The sequence below is a fragment of the Delphinus delphis genome, chromosome 14 (assembly GCF_949987515.2).
Source record: "Delphinus delphis chromosome 14, mDelDel1.2, whole genome shotgun sequence".
NCBI classification, from domain to species: domain Eukaryota; kingdom Metazoa; phylum Chordata; class Mammalia; order Artiodactyla; family Delphinidae; genus Delphinus; species Delphinus delphis.
In genome coordinates this window covers 35701664-35721818 of record NC_082696.1, presented here as the reverse complement: position 1 = coordinate 35721818, position 20155 = coordinate 35701664, and the positions used below count along the sequence as shown (strand labels likewise).

Genomic DNA, 20155 nt, shown 5'->3' with positions numbered 1-20155 from the left:
CAAAATGACTTTTGGACTACCTTCAGTGATTTACTGATAGTCTATGCTAGTTCTTGGTCTGTCCATGTGATTCATCTGAGTTCAGCACCTTCTAATGCCAGGGATTAAGAAAATGATTTGTTGCATAGACAAAAGGGAAAACAGAGAAGGTACTAGTTGTTCAAACCTCCCATTCTTCTTGGTCTTGAGGTAGAGGACTTCATGGTCTGGGTGTACATTCTCTCATGGTGGCTGTGGCTCATGATGGGCGTGGTTTTCGTCCCTTCCCCTAGTTGGAACAAAAGGGGATTGTAGGCACCCCTCAGTGGGGACACTTATCTCTCATTAGGTTTATTCCTCTATAAGACCTATACAGAGGAGTGGGATTCTACCTGCTTTATGTTATTTGGGGAGGCAAAATTTGTTAGTAGTATAAATCATAAAGTTTGTATAATATCCTGTGTTTATCAGTACATAGTGATTGTTTCATAGACTATATGTACTATCTGAACAGATTTCAAGTTTGCATACCTGATGTTTTAAAGTAGCTTTTGTATTCTCTTTCTAGTTCTGTAATTTTATCCAGAAAGGAGGTTAACGTACCATAACTTGTACATAATGAATCCACAGTGATGCTCCCTAGTTAATCACTTTTCTTTTTTTTAATTTAACATATATTTATTCATCTAATTAACTGGACAAGACAGCAGAGTTAATCTCTAAAGGGACTCCTGGCATTTGGTAAAATTCTGTTATTCATCTTTTAGTCTTTTAATCATAAAATAATACATTACTAATGATTTTAGTTTCTAGAAAAAGAATGGTTCCAAATACAGCTTGTAAACAAATATAGTAAAAATAATTTTCTGTGCTAGTAATCAAAAAATTAAAATAACAAGTTAAAAGCACTATTTTTTAATCTACTTAATTAACAAAAACAGTACAACATCCAACTGAGCAGTAGTGAAGGCAAAGTGATACTCTCATTTTATAATTTAAAACAGTCCTTTAAGAAAGTACTTTGGGAGTGGCTTCAAGATGGCGGAGGAGTAGACATGGAGATCACCTTCCTTCTCACAAATACATCAAAATTACATCTACATGTGGAACAACTCCTACAGAACACCTACTGAATGCTGGCAGAAGACCTCAGACTTCCCAAAAGGCAAGAAACTCCCCACATACCTGGGTAGAGCAAAAGAAAAAAGAAAAAACAGAGACAAAAGAATAGGAATGGGACCTGCCCCTCTGGGAGGGAGCTGTGAAGGAGGAAGAGTTTCCACACACTAGGAAGCCCCTTCACTGGCAGAGACAGGGGTGGTGAGGGAGAAACTTAGGAGCCACAGAAGAGAGTGCAGCAACAGGGGTGCGGAGGGCAAAGCGCAGAGATTCCCACACAGAGGGTTGGTGCCGACCAGCACTCACCAGCCCGAGAGGCTTGTCAGCTCACCCCCCGGGGCGGGTGTTGGCTGGGAGCTGAGGTTCAGGCTTTGGAGGTCAGACCCCAGGGAGAGGACTGGGATTGGCTGCCTGAACACAGCCTGAAGGGGGCTAGTGTGCCACAGCTAGCTGGAAGGGAGTCTGGGAAAAAGTCTGGACCTGCCTAAGAGGCAAGAGACCATTGTTTTGGGGTGCACGAGGAGAGGGGATTCAGAGCACTGCCTAAACGAGCTCCAGAGACGGGCGCGAGCCATGGCTATCAGCGTGGACACCAGAGATGGGCATGAAATGCTAAGACTGATGCTGCAGCCACCAAGAAGCCTGTATGCAAGCACAGGTCACTATCCACACCTCCCCTCCTGGGAGCCTGTGCAGCCCGCCACTGCCAGAATCCCATGATCCAGGGACAGCTTCCCCAGGAGAACGCACGGTGTGCATCAGACTGGTGCAACGTCACGCTGGCCTCTGCCGCCGCAGGCTCACCCTGCATTCTGTACCCCTCCCTCCCTCCGGCCTGAGTGAGCCAGAGCCCCTGAATTAGCCGCTCCTTTAACCCCATCCTGTCTGGGCAGAGAACAGATGCCCTCAGGCGACCTACACGCAGAGATGGGCCAAATCTAAAGCTGAACCCCAGGAGCTGTGTGAACAAAGAAGAGAAAGGGAAATCTCTCCCAGCAGATTCAGGAGCAGCGGATTAAATCTCCACAATCAACTTGATGTACCCTGCATCTCTGGAATACCTGAATAGACAACGAATCATCCCAAAATTGAGGCGGTGGACTTTGGGAGCAACTGTAGACTTGGGGTTTGCTTTCTGCATCAATTTGTTTCTGGTTTTATGTTTATCTTAGTTTAGTATTAAAAGCTTATTATCATTGGTAGATTTGTTTATTGATTTGGTTGTTCTCTTCCTTTTTAAATTTTATATATATATATATTTTTTTCCTTTTTCTCTTTTTGTGAGTGTGTGTGTGTGTGTGATTCTTTGTGTGATTTTGACTGTATAGCTGGGCTTTTGCCATTTGTCCTAGGGTTCTGACTTTTTTTTTAACTGTAGTTTTTAGCACTTGTTATCATTGGTGGATCTGTTTTTTGGTTTGGTTGCTCTCTTCTTTCTTTCCTTCTTTTTTTTTAATTACTTTTTTATTTTTAATAGTTTTTTTCTATTTTAATAACTTTATTTTATTTTTTCCTTTCTTTCTTTCTTTCTTCTTTTTTTTTCTCCCTTTTCTTCTGAGCCGTGTGGCTGACAGGGTCTTGGTGCTCCAGCCGGGTGTCAGTCCTAAGCCTCGGAGGTGGGAGAGCCGAGCTAAGGACATTGGACCACCAGAGACGTCCTGGCCCCACATAATATCAAACGGCAGAAGCTCTCCCAGAGATCACCATCTCAACGCTAAGACCCAGCTCCACTGAATGACCAGCAATCTACAGTGCTGGACACCCTATGCCAAACAACTAGCAAGACAAGAACACAAACCCACCTTTGGCAGAGAGGCTGCCTAAAATCGTAATAAGTTCACAGACACCCCAAAACACACCACCGGATGTGGTCCTGCCCACCAGAAAGCCAAGATATGGCCTCATCCACCAGAACACAGGCACCAGTTCTACACAACCCTCTGAACCAACCTGCATAACCAGAAAGCTTACACAACCCTCTGAACCACCAGGAAGCCTACACAACAGGAAGCCTACACAACCCTCTGAACCAACCTTACCCACTGGGAACAGACATCAAAAACAACGGGAACTACGAACCTGCAGATTGCGAAAAGGAGACCCCAAACACAGTAAGTTAAGCAAAATGAGAAGACACAGAAATACACAGCAGATGAAGGAGCAAGGTAAAAACCCATCAGACAAAACAAATGAAGAGGAAATAGGCAGTCTATCTGAAAAAGAATTCAGAGTAATAATAGTAAAGATGATCCAAAATCTTGGAAGTAGAATGGAGAAAATACAAGAAACGTTTAACAAGGACCTAGAAGAACTAAAGAGCAAACAAACAATGATGAACAACACAATAAATAAAATTAAAAATTCTCTAGAAGGAGTCAACAGCAGAATAACTGAGGCAGAAGAACGGGTAAGTGACCTGGAATACAAAATAGTGGAAATAACTACCACAGAGCAGAATAAAGAAAAAAGAAAAAAGAATTGAGGACAGCCTCAGAGACCTCTGAGACAACATTAAATGCACCAACATTCGAATTATAGGGGTTCCAGAAGAAGAAGAGAAAAAAAAAGGGACTGAGGGGCTTCCCTGATGGTGCAGTGGTTGAGAGTCCGCCTGCTGAAGCAGGGGACACAGGTTCGTGCCCTGGTCTGGGAAGATCCCACGTGCCGCGGAGCAGCTGGGCCTGTGAGCCATGGCCGCTGGGCCTGCGCGTCCGGAGCCTGTGCTCCGCAACGGGTGAGGCCACAACAGTGAGAGGCCTGTGTACCACAAAAAAATAAAAGGGACTGTGAAAGTATTTGAAGAGATTATACTTGAAAACTTCCCTAATATGGGTAAGGAAATAGTCAAGTCCAGGAAGCGCAGAGAGTCCCATACAGGATAAACCCAAGGAGAAACACGCCAAGACACATATTAATCAAACTATCAAAAATTAAGTACAAAGAAAAAATATTAAAAGCAGCAAGGGAAAAGCAACAATAAACATACAAGGGAATCCCCATAAGGTTAACAGCTAATCTCTCAGCAGAAACTCTGCAAGCCGGAAGGGAGTTGCAGAACATATTTAAAGTGATAAAAGGGAAAAACCTGCAACCAAGATTACTCTACCCAGCAAGGATCTCATTCAGATTCAAGGTAGAAATTAAAACCTTTACAGACAAGCAAAAGCTAAGAAAATTCAGCACCACCAAACCAGCTTTACGACAAATGCTAAAGGAACTTCTCTAGGCCAGAAACACAACAGAAGGAAAAGACTTACAATAACAAACCCAAAACAATTAAGAAAATGGTAATAGAAACATAAATATCGATAACTACCTTAAATGTAAATGGATTAAATGCTCCAACCAAAAGACATAGACTGGCTGAATGGTTACAAAAACAAGACCTGTACATATGCTGTCTACAAGAGACCCAATTCAGACCTTGGGACACATACAGACTGAAAGTGAGGGCATGGAAAAAGATAATCCATGGGAATGGAAATCAAAAGAAAGCTGGAGTAGCAATTCTCATATCAGACAAAATAGACTTTAAAGTAAAGAATGTTACAAGAGACAAGGACACTACATAATGATCAAGGGATCAGTCCAAGAAGAAGATATAGCAATTGTAAATATTTATGCACTCAACATAGGGGCACCTCAATAGATAAGGCAAATGCTAACAGCCATAAAAGGGGAAATCGACAGTAACACAATAATAGTAGGGAACTTTAACACCCCACTTTCACCAATGGACAGATCACCCAAAATGAAAATAAATAAGGAGACACAAGCTTTAAATGATACATTAAACAAGATGGACTTAATTGATACTTATAGGACATTCCATCTAAAAAACAGCAGATAACACTTTCTTCTCAAGTGCTCATGGAACATTCTCCAGGATAGATCATATCTTGGGTCACAAATCAATCCTTGGTAAATTTAAGAAAATTGAAATCATATCAAGTATCTTTTTTGGCCACAGTGCTATGAGACTAGGTACCAATTACAGGAAAAAATCTGTAAAAAATACTAACACGTGGAGGCTAAACAATACACTACTGTATAACCAAGAGATTACTGAAGAAATCAAAGAGGAAATAAAAAAGTACCTAGAAACAAATGACAATGAAAGCACGATGACCCAAAACCTATGGGAAGCAGCAAAAGCAGTTCTAAGAGGGAAGTTTATAGCAATACAGTCCTACCTCAAGTAACAAGAAACATCTCAAATAAACAACCTAACCTTACACCTAAAGCAATTAGAGAAAGAAGAACAAGAAAACCCCAAAGTTAGCAGAAGGAACGAAATCATAAATATCAGACCAGAAATAAATGAAAAAGAAATGAAGGAAACAATAGCAAAGATAATTGATCCTAAAAGCTTGTTCTTTGAGAAGATAAACAAAATTGATAAACCATTAGCCAGACTCATCTAGAAAAAAAGGGAGAAGACTCAACAGAATTAGAAATGAAAAAGGAGAAGTAACAACTGACGCTGCAGAAATTCAAAGGAGCATGAGAGATTACTACAAGCAACTATATGCCAATAAAATGAACAACCTGGAAGAAATGGACAAATTATTAGAAAAACACAACCTTCTGAAATTGAACCAGGAAGAAATAGAAAATATAAACAGACCAATCCCAAGCACTGAAATTGAAACTGTGATTAAAAATCTTCCAACAAACGGAAGCCCAGGACCAGATGGATTCACCAGAATATTCTATCAAACATTTAGAGAAGAGCTAACACCTATCCTTCTCAAACTCTTCCAAAATATAGCAGAGGGAGGAACACTCCCAAACTCATTCTACGAGGCCACCGTCAACCTAATACCAAAACCAGACAGAGATGCCACAAAAAAAGAAAACTACTGGCCAATATCACTGATGAACATAGATGCAAAAATCCTCAACAAAAATACTAGCAAACAGAATCCAACAGCACATTAAAAGGGTCATACACCATGATCAAATGGGGTTTATCCCAGGAATACAAAGATTCTTCAATATATGCAAATCAATCAATGTGATACACCATATTAGCAAATTGAAGAATAAAAACCATATAATCATCTCAATAGATGTAGAAAAAGCTTTTGAGAAAATTCAACACCCATTTATGATAAAAACCCTCCAGAAAGTAGGCATAGAGGGAACTTACCTCAACATAATAAAGGCCATATATGACAAACCCACAGCCAACATCGTTCTCAATGGTGAAAAACTGAAATTATTTCCACTAAGATCAGGAACAAGGCAAGGTTGCCCACTCTCACCACTATTATTATGCATAGTTTTGGAAGTTTCAGCCACAGCAGTCAGAGAAGAAAAAGAAATAAAAGGAATCCAATTCGGAAAAGAAGAAGTAAACCTGTCACTGTTTGCAGATGACATGATACTATACATAGAGAATCCTAAAGATGCTACCAGAAAACTACTAGAGCTAATCAATGAATTTGGTAAAGTAGTAGGATACAAAATTAATGCACAGAAATCTCTTGCATTCCTATACACTAATGGTGAAAAATCTGAAAGAGAAATTAAGGAAACATTCCCATTTACCATTGCAACAAAAAGAATAAAATACCTAGGAATAAACCTACCTAAGGAGGCAAAAGACCTGTATGCAGAAAACTATAAGACACTGATGAAAGAAATTAAAGATGATACAAACAGATGGAGAGATATACCATGTTTTTGGATTGGAAGAATCAGTATTGTGAAAATGACTGTACTACCCACAGCAATCTACAGATTCAATGCAACCCCTATCAAACTACCAAAGGCATTTTTCACAGAACTAGAACAAAAAATTTCACAACTTGTATGGAAACACAAAAGACCCCGAATAGCCAAGGCAATCTTGAGAAAGAAAAATGGAGCTGGAGGAATCAGGCTCCCTGACTTCAGACTATACTGCAAAGCTACAGTAATCCAGACAGTATGGTACTGGCACAGAAATAGAAATATAGATCAATGGAACAGGATAGAAAGCCCAGCGATAAACCCACACACATATGGTCATCTTATCTTTGATAAAGGAGGCAAGAATATACAATGGAGAAAAGACAGCCTCTTCAATAAGTGGTGCTGGGAAAACTGGAGAGCTACATGTAAAAGAATGAAATTAGAATGCTACCTGACAGCATACACAAAAATAAACTCAAAATGGATTAAAGACCTAAATGTAAGGCCAGACAGTATAAAACTCTTAGAGGATAACATAGGCAGAACTTCATGACAGATCACAGGAAGATCCTTTTTGACCCACCTCCTAGAGAAACGGAAATAAAAACAAACATAAACAAATGGGACCTAATGAAACTTAAAAGCTTTTGCACAGCAAAGGAAACCATAAACAAGACAAGAAGACAACCCTCAGAATGGGAGAAAATATTTACAAACGAAGCAACTGACAAAGGATTAATCTCCAAAATATACCAGCAGCTCATGCAGCTCAATATCAGAAAAACAAACAACCCAATCCAAAAATGGGCAGAAGACCTAAATAGACATTTCTCCAAAGAAGATATACAGATTGCCAACAAACACATGAAAGGATGCTCAACATCACTAATCATTAGCGAAATGCAAGTCAAAACTACAATGAGGTATCACTCAACACCGGTCAGAATGGCCATCATCAAAAAATCTACAAACAGTAAATGCTGGAGAGGGTGTGGAGAAAAGGGAACCCTCTTGCACTGTTGGTGGGAATGTAAATTGATTCAGCCACTATGGAGAACAGTATGGAGGTTCCTTAGAAAACTAAAAATAGAACTACCGTACAACCCAGCAATCCCACTACTGGGCATATACCCTGAGAAAACCATAATTCAAAACGAATCATGTACCACAGTGTTCATTGCAGCTCTATTTACAATAGCCAGGAAATGGAAGCAACTTAAGTGTCCATCGACAGATGAATGGATAAAGAAGATGTGACACATATATACAATGGAATATTACTCACCCATAAAAAGAAAGAAAATTGAGTTACTTGTTGTGACTTGGATGGACCTAGAGTCTCAGAGAGTTAAGTAAGTCAGAAAGAGAAAAATACCGTATGCTAACACATATATATGGAATCTAAAAAAAAAAAAAGTTCTGAAGAACCTAGGGGCAGGACAGGAATAAAGACGCAGACGTAGAGAATGGAAGTGAGGACACGGGGAGGGGGAGGGCTATGCTGGGACCAAGTGAGAGAGTGGCATGGACATATATAGACTACCAAATGTAAAATAGATAGCTAGTGGGAAGCAGCTGCATAGCACAGGGAGATCAGCTCTGTGCTTTGTGTCCACCTAGAGTGGTGGGATAGGGAGGGTGGGAAGGAGACGCAAGAAAGAGGGGATATGGGGATATATGTATATGTATAGGTGATTCACTTTGTTATACAGCAGAAACTAACACACCATTTTAAAGCAATTACACTCCAATAAAGATGTTAAAAAAAAAAGTATTTTGGCCACATATACTCTAAGAAGCCATAAAATTTTTCACATCTCTGAGTATAGTAATGCTACTTTAAAGAAGCAATCTCAAATGGAAAAATCCATATATTTGTGAAAATAAGTATTTAGCTCTGTTTTAAACTGATAAAGTTGAAAACACCTAAATGTCCAACATAAAGTATATTGTTTCCTACTGAAAAATTTGCAATCCTGATGCCAAGGAAGAAAATGTTTATGATATTAATATTCAAAGGGAAAACACAGGGATCCTAAACATCATTACAAACATGTTATTTCTTTTCTGAACATCCTCAAATTATCTAATTTATTTGTATTGATCCATTGTCAGATTTACTAATCTATTGTTTTTGTAATCTGCTTTTTCCTTTTAAAACTCAGTGCATTTTCTCAAAGTTTTTTGACAACGCTTTTTTTTTTTCTAAAATTTCTCCAAAATTACTTACCATGATTGTGACTGTAAAATTTTTTAGAACCCAGAGTTGTAATTTGTCTGATATTGACATTTAAACACCTTAAGTAGATAATCTGCTCTTTGTGTGTGTGTGTGTGTGTGTGTGTGTGTGTGTGTCTTTGTGTGTGTGTGTGTTATAACTGCATCTTAATAGACTTTAAGTTCCCTGTGTTAAAATGTATTCTCTCTCTGATATTTTCAATATAGGAAATAAAGTCTCTGCTTTCACTTTTTGGAGGTCAGTTCACCAATAGTCAGGAAACTTATGGAAAGGTAAGTTTAATTTGTATTTTTCATTAGACCATATGTAGTATCCTTATAAATAGAACCTTGGATTTAAAGAGAAGAACTCAAAATCTTAAATTTATATTTTTTTGGTTACCTGTGTCTGATTTTAGGGGCAATTGAATAAAAAGGATATTTGGGAGAAATTTTGGTTTTGGAAAGTTAGATTTATTTCCAGTATTCACTTATTTTATTAGTTTTTAAATTGTAGTTCAACAGTTATACCATAATTTATATCTGTTGCTTCATTGGAAAAAGGGCTATCTTCTATTGATGAGGTATAATTAGAGTTTAGAATTTAGCTGAATTTCAGGCTTATATTGGTACTCATTTTAAAATTTGTAATTGTGCATGTGTGAAATTGTGAGTTTATTTATATATTTTGTATTTGATGGTTTATCAGTGTATTAGAGGAGTTTGGAAAATAGAAAAAGAAAAAATCATTCACAATTCTTCCTTGACGTGACTTATAATTTGGGGATACTGCCTTCTAGTCTTTTTTCATATACATTTTTTCCGCTCAGTGGTAATGCTACCAGTGAACTTCCTTTTTCATTTGATAGCATTAATGTAGGCACATATTTCTGCATAGCTTTCATTACTAACAGGGATGTGTAATATTTTCCATCGATTAGCTCTACCGTAATTTATCTAATGATTTCATTTCATTCAGGTTGCTTTTAAATTTTTCCTAATAAAAATGATACTGAGATGACCATCTTTTTTCCTGTTTGGATTATTTTGAATTTTTCTGTAGGGTAGTGTAAATATTGGAATAAAGGCTGGGTGTGGCAGGGAGGACTTTTCACAAAAGATGAGAGAACTTAATTTGAAAGTCCCCTGGTGTTGGACTTGTACTCCTGAATGAATTTCACTTATTGAGGGAGGAGGAAAAGAGGGAGAGTGTGGGTATAATTGGGTGAGGGTGTTAAACTGAGGTTAGGATCCTGCTACATTTTGCTGCATTCTGGCAAGTGGTTATCTGGGTGGAGCACAGAAGTGCCTATAATCTTGGGTATTAAAACCCACTGATGCACTTGGAACTTTTTTCCTTAGATAAAATAATAAAAATATATGATAATTTAATAATATACTGTATAGTTTTCCATCATAGTTATTGCAGAGACAATAACTATGTTTCCCACCCCCTCGGGTGGCCACAATTACCTAGAAAAAAAGGGATCATTCAAAGAAATACATTACTTAGTAGTTAAAAATAAAATAGCTGTGTTATAAGAAATAATTAGCAACAATAAAAAATTCTGAAATTATATTTTGGGGTAAAATACTCATTAATTCTTGATCAAACTATATAAGAGCAAATACAAAATTAACCTGAAGTTTAAATATCTTTAAATTTGCTGATGTTTTCATTTATACAGTCATTTATAAAAGTGTTCTGATACTGTACTGTATTATCTTAACAGGTTACCTATTAAAATAATTCATTTATTTATTTTTTATCTATTGGAGCAATTTTTATTTTGGTTAGTGTCAAATCAGATATTCTTACATAAAAGTAGCAGATAGGAATCTCTCCTTATTGACTTCTTAAACGAAAGCATATGAGGCCATAAAACCATATATTGTTGTTTCTTTCAGTCTCCTTTTTGGATTCTTAGCATTCCCTCTGAAGATATTGCCAGAAACTTAATGAAACGGACAGTGTGTGCCAAGTAAGAAAAACTTATAGTGTCCTCCTGCATGAGTGTAAACCAGACTTCTCATAACTACTCTGTCCTACTTTTTGCTTATGTTGGCAGAAGGTAGAAGGGGGTTGATTGTTTGGGGAGCTCAGCTTAGCTTGTAGTTATATGTATTTGCCACTGGATGGTGGTAGGAGAACAGAGGAGAGTTATCTGCTGAAACTGAGGTTGAGAGAATTTCAGTGGTGAAATGCAGAAACGCTTGCTTTAGAATAATTTTTTTAAATTTCTACATTAAGCAAGCATATGGTATAAGATGTAAATGCTATGTTATTACATAGGATAAATGCCACATTTAATTATAACCAAAGTATTGAAAACCTAAAAATGTTTTTCTTATAGATGGTTTTTAGTTAGATGAACAGATTGGTGAAGTGTAAGATGACAAAAAATGAGGACTACCATAAAGTATGTTTTCTGTTTTATTTGTTAGAGGAACTCTGATTATCATATCTTGATATGGATTAATATAATGATGTCTTCCTTATTTATCCTGCCTGAGTGTTTTCTAGCTTTTATCATTAGTATCTGTTCTTTTTTCATTTCTTTTCTTTCTTTCATTTTTTTTATTGTTGGAAAATTCTATCTTTGGGTTTGAAAATTAAACTGCATTTTTAGCTACCATTTTAAGAACTGAACAACTTATCCTTGAATTGCTTTTTTTTTTTACATGCCCCCCCATCCCCAAACATTTCTGAAAACTTCTTTTTGCTTAGAAATTATAACATTTAATAATGCAGTGCAAATAAGAATTTACATATATCTAGTTTTGTTAGCATGGTTAGCAGTACTTTATAGCATAGTATGTCATTGCTATATTATTGAATAGACTACAACCCCCATATTAGATTTATCCTATTGAAAACTAGCTGCAGTACTAAATCTAATCTCATAAATTGAGGCTTGTTGATGGGTCTTAGTCAATAAAAATGACTAGAAATCAGAAACAGAACTAAGAAACACATCCTTTGAATAATTATTACTCTACATTAGCGTATTAAAATTTATGGCTCTAAGAGGTGTTTGAATTCCAAAGATAAAGCTTATAGGTTTAAAATAGCTACTTGAGAACCAGAACTTGTATACTTCCTTCAAAGCTCATATCTTCTGATGAATATATTTGAGTAATGGTACAATAAATAATTGTGTAATAGTTGTATAACATTATGAAATAATGTCCCTGGCTGCTTTTTAGTCTCTGTATATTTTACATAGCTGAGGTTATACCTTAAGTGATAACTAAGTAAGAACAGTTACTGCAGAGGCCTTATCTCTATAAATTTAATAGAAATGGGGGAATTCATTTTCAGAGGATAAAATTTACAGTTCTAATTGTAGCATTAATTGTTCTGGAGCTAATAGACTTTTAGAACAGTGCATCCAAAGCTAACTTAAATTCAGATTTTTTTGTGGTAGAATAGGGATTGAAAGTTCATTTTATTTGACTTATTTTTAACATGGACTATTTTGAGCATATCACAAGCAGTGATATATAACAAACACCGAGGTACCTACCTTGTTAGATCTCAACATTTTGAGATATTTGCCACAGCTTTTTTTTTTTTTTAAAGAAATAAACCATGACAGGAACCATTGGTGCTCCTTGTGTATCTTTCCCCATTCTATTACCCTTCTTTCCTCAAAGCATAGTTTCTTAAAGCATTTTTATTTGTCAGAAAGGTTTCATTATTACTGCTATAATCAGTGAAATATTTTAGGTCATATTGATATTATATTAGTAAGTTGACATCCATGCTTATTTATATAGCACCCATGAGATGTTGCAAGTCATATAAGTTTTATAATCTCTAAAATAGGGATCATAATAGTGCAGCCATATATATGAAAACCGTTTACTCCGAAATCTAAATCACAAAGGGTGTTACTCCAGTGTTCCAATTATAACTGAAGCTTATGATGTTATAATATTTTTATTTTGCCATTTAAATATAAATTTATTAATGTTATATAAATTCTTTCTGAAAAAGAGGATAGGGAGTATTATTTCATTTTTACTGATTCTAGGTTATCACTACAAGCATTAGTTCCTATAAATTACTGTATAATGGTTCATTAGGGATAATTATGATTTATGGAATTGTCTGTGCCTTTCCTGAATGGCCTGGAGTTCCTGTCTTTTTGCATATTTATATCTGAGAAGCAGTGTATAGATTCTGGAGTCAGATGGATTGGATTTGAATCTTAGCTTCACCAATTGCTATATGACCTGAGAGAGTTATTTAATCTTTCTGTGCCTCAGTTTCCTCATTGGTTAAATGGATGATGATACTGGCAGCTACCTAATAGGATTCCTGTGAGGAATATGTGAATTAATATTAAGTGGCTTTAGAACAGTCCCTGGTACTTTGAGTTATATTGTTAGCTCTTAGTTAGCTAAGTAAGGGTAGTATTACTGTAGAGGCCCTCTTTCTATAATTCATTACAAGGGAAAGGAGGAATTCATTTTCAGAAGATAGTATACTCAGTCCTAACGGCAGCATTACTTACAATCATAAAGTAGTTGAGTTCAGATGCACAAAATTGTACTAATATATAGATCAAGTTCCATTACAACTAATTCTAAGAATTGTTTCATTGATTACAATGAAATTTTGCTTAATTTTTTATGTTCCTTGATAGACACTTGAGAATTTTTTGTAGTAAGAATTTTGTTTTTGTAATAGTCATAAAAGTAATTATTACTAAATGTTATTAAATAATGGCTAAATATTAATGGTAACATTTTTATCTGGTCGTTTTTCCTTTTGTTTTATTCAGAAGACAGTGGGAATGATTGAATTTCCTGCACCTTTATTACTGTTTCACTAAAATCACAAGTCATTTTATGGAATCATTTGTGTTGTAGTTAAAAAATGATGAAGTGATAACACAACATTGTAAATCAACTATACTCCAATAAAAATTTTTTAAAAATGATGAAATGATTATGATGAAAACTTCAAAAAATCTTGACTTATAAATCCTCCTTATTTGTGTAAAGTTCAACTTCTGTGTTAATTTAGACTTAAGCTATATTTGTTTCCAGGATGCATATTTCTCATTTATAGCTTAGAAAACATAGGCAATAATTGTTTTAGTGGAGCAAGCATAAAGAACCAGTGAAATAATTGTTACATATTACTGTATGAACTCATTTTTTTTTTTTTTTACTGAGGTTAATGTCAATCATTTATTTCCTAGGTCTATATTTGAACTATGGGGTCATGGAAAGTCTCCAGAGGAGCTATATAGTTCTTTGAGAAACTACCCTGTGGAGAAGATGGTGCGTAGTGAAATGTGGTTTTCTGTAAGCATATCTGTAGATAATGTAGAATTACTAAGCTTAAAGAATTTATCTGCTCTTATTTTAGGTTCCATTTCTGCATTCAGATTCTACATATAAAATAAAGATTCACACATTTAATAAAACGTTGACACAAGAAGAAAAAATCAAACGGATAGATGTAAGTGAATTTAGCAAAAACCAAAAACCTATGAGATTAATGTAATATAGCCACTGTTGATATATAATATCCGCAATGCTAAGTGCTTCTTTTGTACCACATTATGTGCTAAGTACTTTTCATGTTTTGTCTTATTTAGTGCTGATACCAGACTTACAAGATTGGTATTATTATATAAGCACTATGTTTTCTTTTAAATTTTTATAGGACGTTGGAATTACTTTTATTTTTTAGGCCCTTGAATTTCTGCCATTTGAAGGAAAAGTGAATTTAAAGAAGCCACAACATATATTCTCTATTTTGGAGGATTATGGTTTGGACCCAAACTGCATCCCTGAGAATCCACATAATATCTATTTTGGTAGATGGGTAAGCAAGTGTTCTTTTTACCTATTCTATGAAACAGAAACAGAATCAGGGACATAGAGAATAGACTGGTGGTTGCCAAGGGGGAGAGGGGTGGGAGAGGGTAGGAGTGGGAGTTTGGGATTAGCAGATACAAACTGGTATATATAGAATGGATGAACAACAAGGTCCTACTGTATAGCACAGGGAACTATATTCAATATCCTGTGATAAACTATAATGGAAAAGAATATGAAAAAGAATGTATATATATGTATAACTGAGTCACTTTGCTGTACAGCGGTAATTAACATTGTAATTCAACTATACTTCAATAAAAAATTGAAAGAAAAAGAAAAAATTCTAAGTGGTAGGCCTTTGTATTTGACTCTTTATATGTAAAACTTTAAAGGAGCTGAAGAGTCAGAACTACTGTATGAATTAAAATCAGTGGAAAATATTGGTTGTGTGTTTTGTTTTTCCAGAGATTCTGATGAAATGCAAGAGGATTGTTAGATATGGGGCCCAGGTAGGAGGTCATGTACCTGGAAGTCTTAAGACTCATCGGAAAGTGTGAACTGCTTTTTTAATAAAGCAGAGAAAAGGCAGAGTGCTGTGATAGCAGGATTCTCATTTGTGGAGCTCTCTGATCTAGGTTTCCATTCTGAAGAGAAATGAAATTACTGCAGAGCAGTTCTGCCCACTTCCCTGAGGCAGGAAGCTGTGGCTTATGTTACAGAATATTATTATTTAGGAGAAAAAAAGAGGTGGCTAGAGCTCACCACCAAGCCCTGGAATAATTGCATTCAAATTCAATTCAAATTTGCTTTGAAAAGCAAAAGTAAATGGGAACACACTAAGAAATAAAGGTTTTTGTCCATAACTGCCTTAATCACATATTTATGTGAAGCAGTGGTAAATGGAAAGAAGTTCTCATTATCAAGATACTATGGGTTTATTGTGAATAATTATCTTAAATCTGTTCTGTACATTTACACAAATTGAAAATTATCTCTAATCTAGATTGCAGATGGGCAGAGAGAGCTTATTGAGTCATACAGTGTCAAAAAGAGACACTTTATTGGAAATACAAGCATGGATGCTGGTTTATCATTCATCATGGCCAACCATGGAAAAGTGAAAGAAAATGATATTGTATTTGATCCATTTGTTGGAACAGGTATTTTAATTTAATTGTTAAACTAGTGTAGAGATGTTGCTTGTTTATATTAGTCAAGGTCATAGTAATAGTTTTGCTAAAAGATAAAATAATCCTTTATTTATCATTAGATAAGAGACAACCACATATTTGTATAGTAGCCAATATTTAACACTTTTGCCACTTCCAGAGAGGGTGCTGAAAGAATTTTGTGGGGTTTATTTCCTCAAGTAAACCACTAAGGGGAGTATACCATACATTGTAGAAATGTTGTAAAGCTATATAGTTTATTTAAATAGGAAAACTCTTACTATACTTCAGTTAAAAAAAAAAAAAAGGAAAACTCTTGGGGGGAAGAAAGACTTGAGTGACAGAATTTTAAAAAGTATTCATCTTCTAAAATTGATAATTATATACTTACATGGAAAAAAAATGTGCCTTTGGTTTGTGGAGGTTCATATGTGAAGTTTGAAAATAAGAAAAGTGACTAAGTATCAATGGACTAGAGCTTGGCTGCTGAGGCTATGACCTGGGTTTTGTATGCACTTGATTGGATGTCCTCATAATTAACCTTGTGTGGAAGTCCTAAAAGTCCAAGTTTATTTCATCTGACTCTGAAGACATTTTCCTGCTTCAACCCATTTTTTTAAATCTTGCCTATACTTAGGGAGTACTCACATTTAGGTTCATCTGGCTAAATTCATTATGATTCAGATCGTTTAGGAACAAATTATGCGTGGTTGGAGTGTCTCCCTGTAGTGGTCTTTCCCCATCAGAAACTCATCAGAAACTTTGTAAGCAGTGGTGATGCAGTAGCTACTATTTGTTGAATGGTAAACATGTCAGGTACTAGCTATGCACTCTAATGTTACTATCTAATTTAATTCTTACAACTACTGAAATTGAGATACTTAAAAAAATCTTCCTGAGATTATGGCACAGGCAGAGGTTAAGTGACTTGGTCAGGGTTATCCAGTGTAGAAATCTCATGAGATTCAAACTCAAGCAGTCTAACTCCAGAGCTCGTGCTCTTTACTATCATAATGCTGCCTCTCTCAGCCTTAGGATCTGCCAGCCAGCTATTGTACCATAAACTAACTTGAGGAATACAATCCCATGTCATTAGGAGCAAATAGAATCAAGGTCAAGAGATTCTAACTGGTGGAATTATTTCCTGTGTTGTTGAATTAATCTTAGTGAGTCTCTCTTCTGCTATTCCACCATTGTCTTCATATATCCCACCCCCAACATACTACTATACCTATTCCTTTCTTTCCTATCCTCATTATCCTGAGTGCCTCCCCAACTTTTTGAACTTTACAGGAAATAATGCCAAACTGATAGAAAAGTTACAAGATTAAAAATAGAAGAAAGCACACACACATATCCTTGACCCAGAGTAGACTGTTGTTAAAATTTGGCATCATTTGCTTTATCATTTATTTTCTCATTATGTTTATATACAAGTAAGTTGCATCCATTACATCCCTTTACCTCTCAAAGACTTGGAATGTGTTTCTTAAGAATAAGGATATTCTCGGGCTTCCCTGGTGGCACAGTGGTTGAGAGTCCACCTGCCGATGCAGGGGACGCGGGTTTGTGCCCCGGTCCGGGAAGATCCCACATGCCGTGGAGCGGCTGGGCGCGTGAGCCGTGGCCGCTGAGCCTGCGCGTTCGGAGCCTGTGCTCCACAGCCGGAGAGGCCACAACAGTGAGAGGCCCGCGGACCGCAAAAAAAAAAAAAAAATAAGGATGTTCTCTTACATAACCACAGTATAGTTTTCAGTGTTAGTAAATGTACTATTAATACAGTAGTTTAGTGTTTGTATTCCATTTTTGGTAATTGACCCACTGATGTCCGTTTATACCATCTGTTTTCCTTTCCAGGTATTGTATTTTGTTGTTAACATTTCTTTGATCCCTTGATGTGGAGTATATCCAGAATCTTACTTTTTCTTTTATAAAACTTACAATTTTGAAGAATACTATCCCTCCTCTCTTTATTTTTTATCCAGAATGTTCCTTATTTTGGGTCAACCAAACATATACATGTTTTAGAAATTGTGAGTTTTCACATATACTACAAATTCTGGTCTAACCGTACAGATTTCTTTTTTTTTTTTTTCACTTAACTTCACTTAGTATTTCTTAGAAATCACTTCCTTTAGTTCATAGAGATTATCTTTGTTCTTTTTTATAGTTGTACTCCATGGGTTTATGTACTGTAATTTAGTCAAACAATCACCTCAACTTGGATATAGGTAGTTTCCCATATTTCACAGTTACAAATAATGTTTGCAATGAATAATCTGTACATATATACTTTCACAGTGTTGGAAGTATAGCTCCAGGGTAAATTCCTAGAATTAGGATTGCTGGGTTGAAGAATGTAAGCGTATGTAGTTTTGTTAAATGTGGCCAAATTACTCTCCATTATACCATCTTGCCTTCTCGCCAGCAATATATGAGCCCCTGTTCCCTCACAGCCTCACCAGCAGAGTATATTGTCAGGCTTTTGAAATTTGCCGGTTTGTTGGGTGAAAATGTTATCTCAGTGAAGTGTTCATTTGTATTTCTCTTACGAGTGAAATCTAATCACTTTTTCTATTTTAAGGTCCAGTTTTATAACGTTTTTGGAATTATCTCCAAATCTTTTGCCTATTTTTCTGTAGACTTTTTGATTCCCCCCCCTTATTTTAAAAAATACTTTATATTTTAGTCACTCTCCCCCTTTTTTCCTGTTTTATGTATATAAATATGTAAAATATTTTCTCCCAGTTTGCCCTTTATGTTTTGACTTTGCATGTAATTGTTTTTTTTGTCAGGCAAAAACTTTCCCGCTACATCCAATTTGTAGAGGAATTCAGCTCTGTTTTCTGGTACTTTAGTAGTTTTGATTTTTTTCCTTTTAGATCTTGAATGCATTTGGAGTTTATTTTCTTGTATGCCATGAGGAATTGATTTAATTTATCTTTTTCCAAATGGTAACCCTCTATTAATTCTTAATCTTGTTCTTGGACTTCTAAAACCTTTTCCTGTGAAGTGATTCTTTGAGATACATACATGTACGTGTTTAGTATGCACACATACACATAGACCAGACCATAAAGTTCAAAAATAGTTACCAGTATGGGTAAAATTTCCTTCCTTTGATGTAGACGAGGCTGGGCATATTATGAAATGCTAACTTCCATAGCAGTCAAGGTGTTGACTATTTTTAGTGTGGTAAGGGGTGAGCAGACCTGCCCCTAATTTGCTTTAAGGCTGCTCCTTAGGGTGGGTAGCATATCTTGGTCATTTGACTGTTTATACTGTATAGGACAATTAATGGAAAATTAATTGCAATATGTAGGACAGTTAATGGAAAATTGCAAGAGGAAGATCTTTGCAAAGATGCTGCTAAAATACATTTCATAATTTGTGTTTGTTGTTTAAGCATAGCTTTAAGACTTTAGCTAGTTTTTGGTGCTTTTGTTTTATAACTGTTAATGGCTAATAATTGAGAATAGGCACAGTGCTTAAGCAGTTTGTCCTCTTTACTGGACCTTTTGTCTCTTCGATGGGTAGTACCTTCTGAAGGATTGGAGAAATAAGTAGCCTTGTGCCCTCCTCCATGGTCGTAGTTTTTCATAAGTATTGGATGATATTCTTTTCCTTTTTTAGTATTTTTGTTTTAATTCAAATGTATGATATCCCTTTTCCATTCTAAAGCTACAAAATAGATGTTTATTAGTTTCCTGAAGGCTTTACCCACAGACTACTTATGGCTTGTGATGGTCTCAAGGTTATAGAGTAGGTTAGAAAGCTTCTGGGAAGTTGAAAGGAGAGATATAATCTTTTCCTCCCTAAATACCTTTCCTTTTCCTTTTAGACAGTCTGTTCTCTTGTCTAGAATGACATTATGAGCTACAGAAACACACTTTCATTTCCATTTTAGCAAATACATTGATTCTCATTATAGTAAGATTTATTTTAAGTTGTACATCTCCATTTTCTCAAGGGGGAAGATGTATATCGTGGGTCAGCTGTCAGTAATTAGGAAGTACTGCTGTTCTAATATGAACATTGCTAAAGGAATGATCAGCATGCATAAGTTGAATACCTATAATGGCACAGGCCTGCCTGTGATGTGATACAAGACTCGTGAATTGTATACAACTCTTATTAACTGAGTATGCAGC

The 20155-nt window shown here is 36.0% G+C and overlaps 1 protein-coding gene across 5 annotated transcripts in view; it reads left to right on the top strand.

Annotated features, from left to right (window-relative positions):
• Window positions 1–20155, top strand: part of TRMT11 (tRNA methyltransferase 11 homolog) — a 62025-nt gene that overhangs the window by 5336 nt on the left and 36534 nt on the right. For 2 of the 5 annotated variants that reach the window (XR_009521928.1, XM_060030005.1), the window contains exons 2-7: window positions 9223–9288; window positions 10903–10976; window positions 14208–14289; window positions 14378–14470; window positions 14705–14839; window positions 15839–15995. Coding sequence is in view for 4 of the 5 variants with exons in the window: in XM_060030005.1 (XP_059885988.1) it covers window positions 9223–9288; window positions 10903–10976; window positions 14208–14289; window positions 14378–14470; window positions 14705–14839; window positions 15839–15995 (607 nt within the window). In the remaining variant the exon portion in view is untranslated. Of the gene's footprint in view, window positions 1–8114; window positions 8130–9222; window positions 9289–10902; window positions 10977–11403; window positions 11415–14207; window positions 14290–14377; window positions 14471–14704; window positions 14840–15838; window positions 15996–20155 lie in introns of those variants that run through there. The other 3 variants (XM_060030007.1, XM_060030006.1, XM_060030008.1) reach the window with 3 other exon arrangements.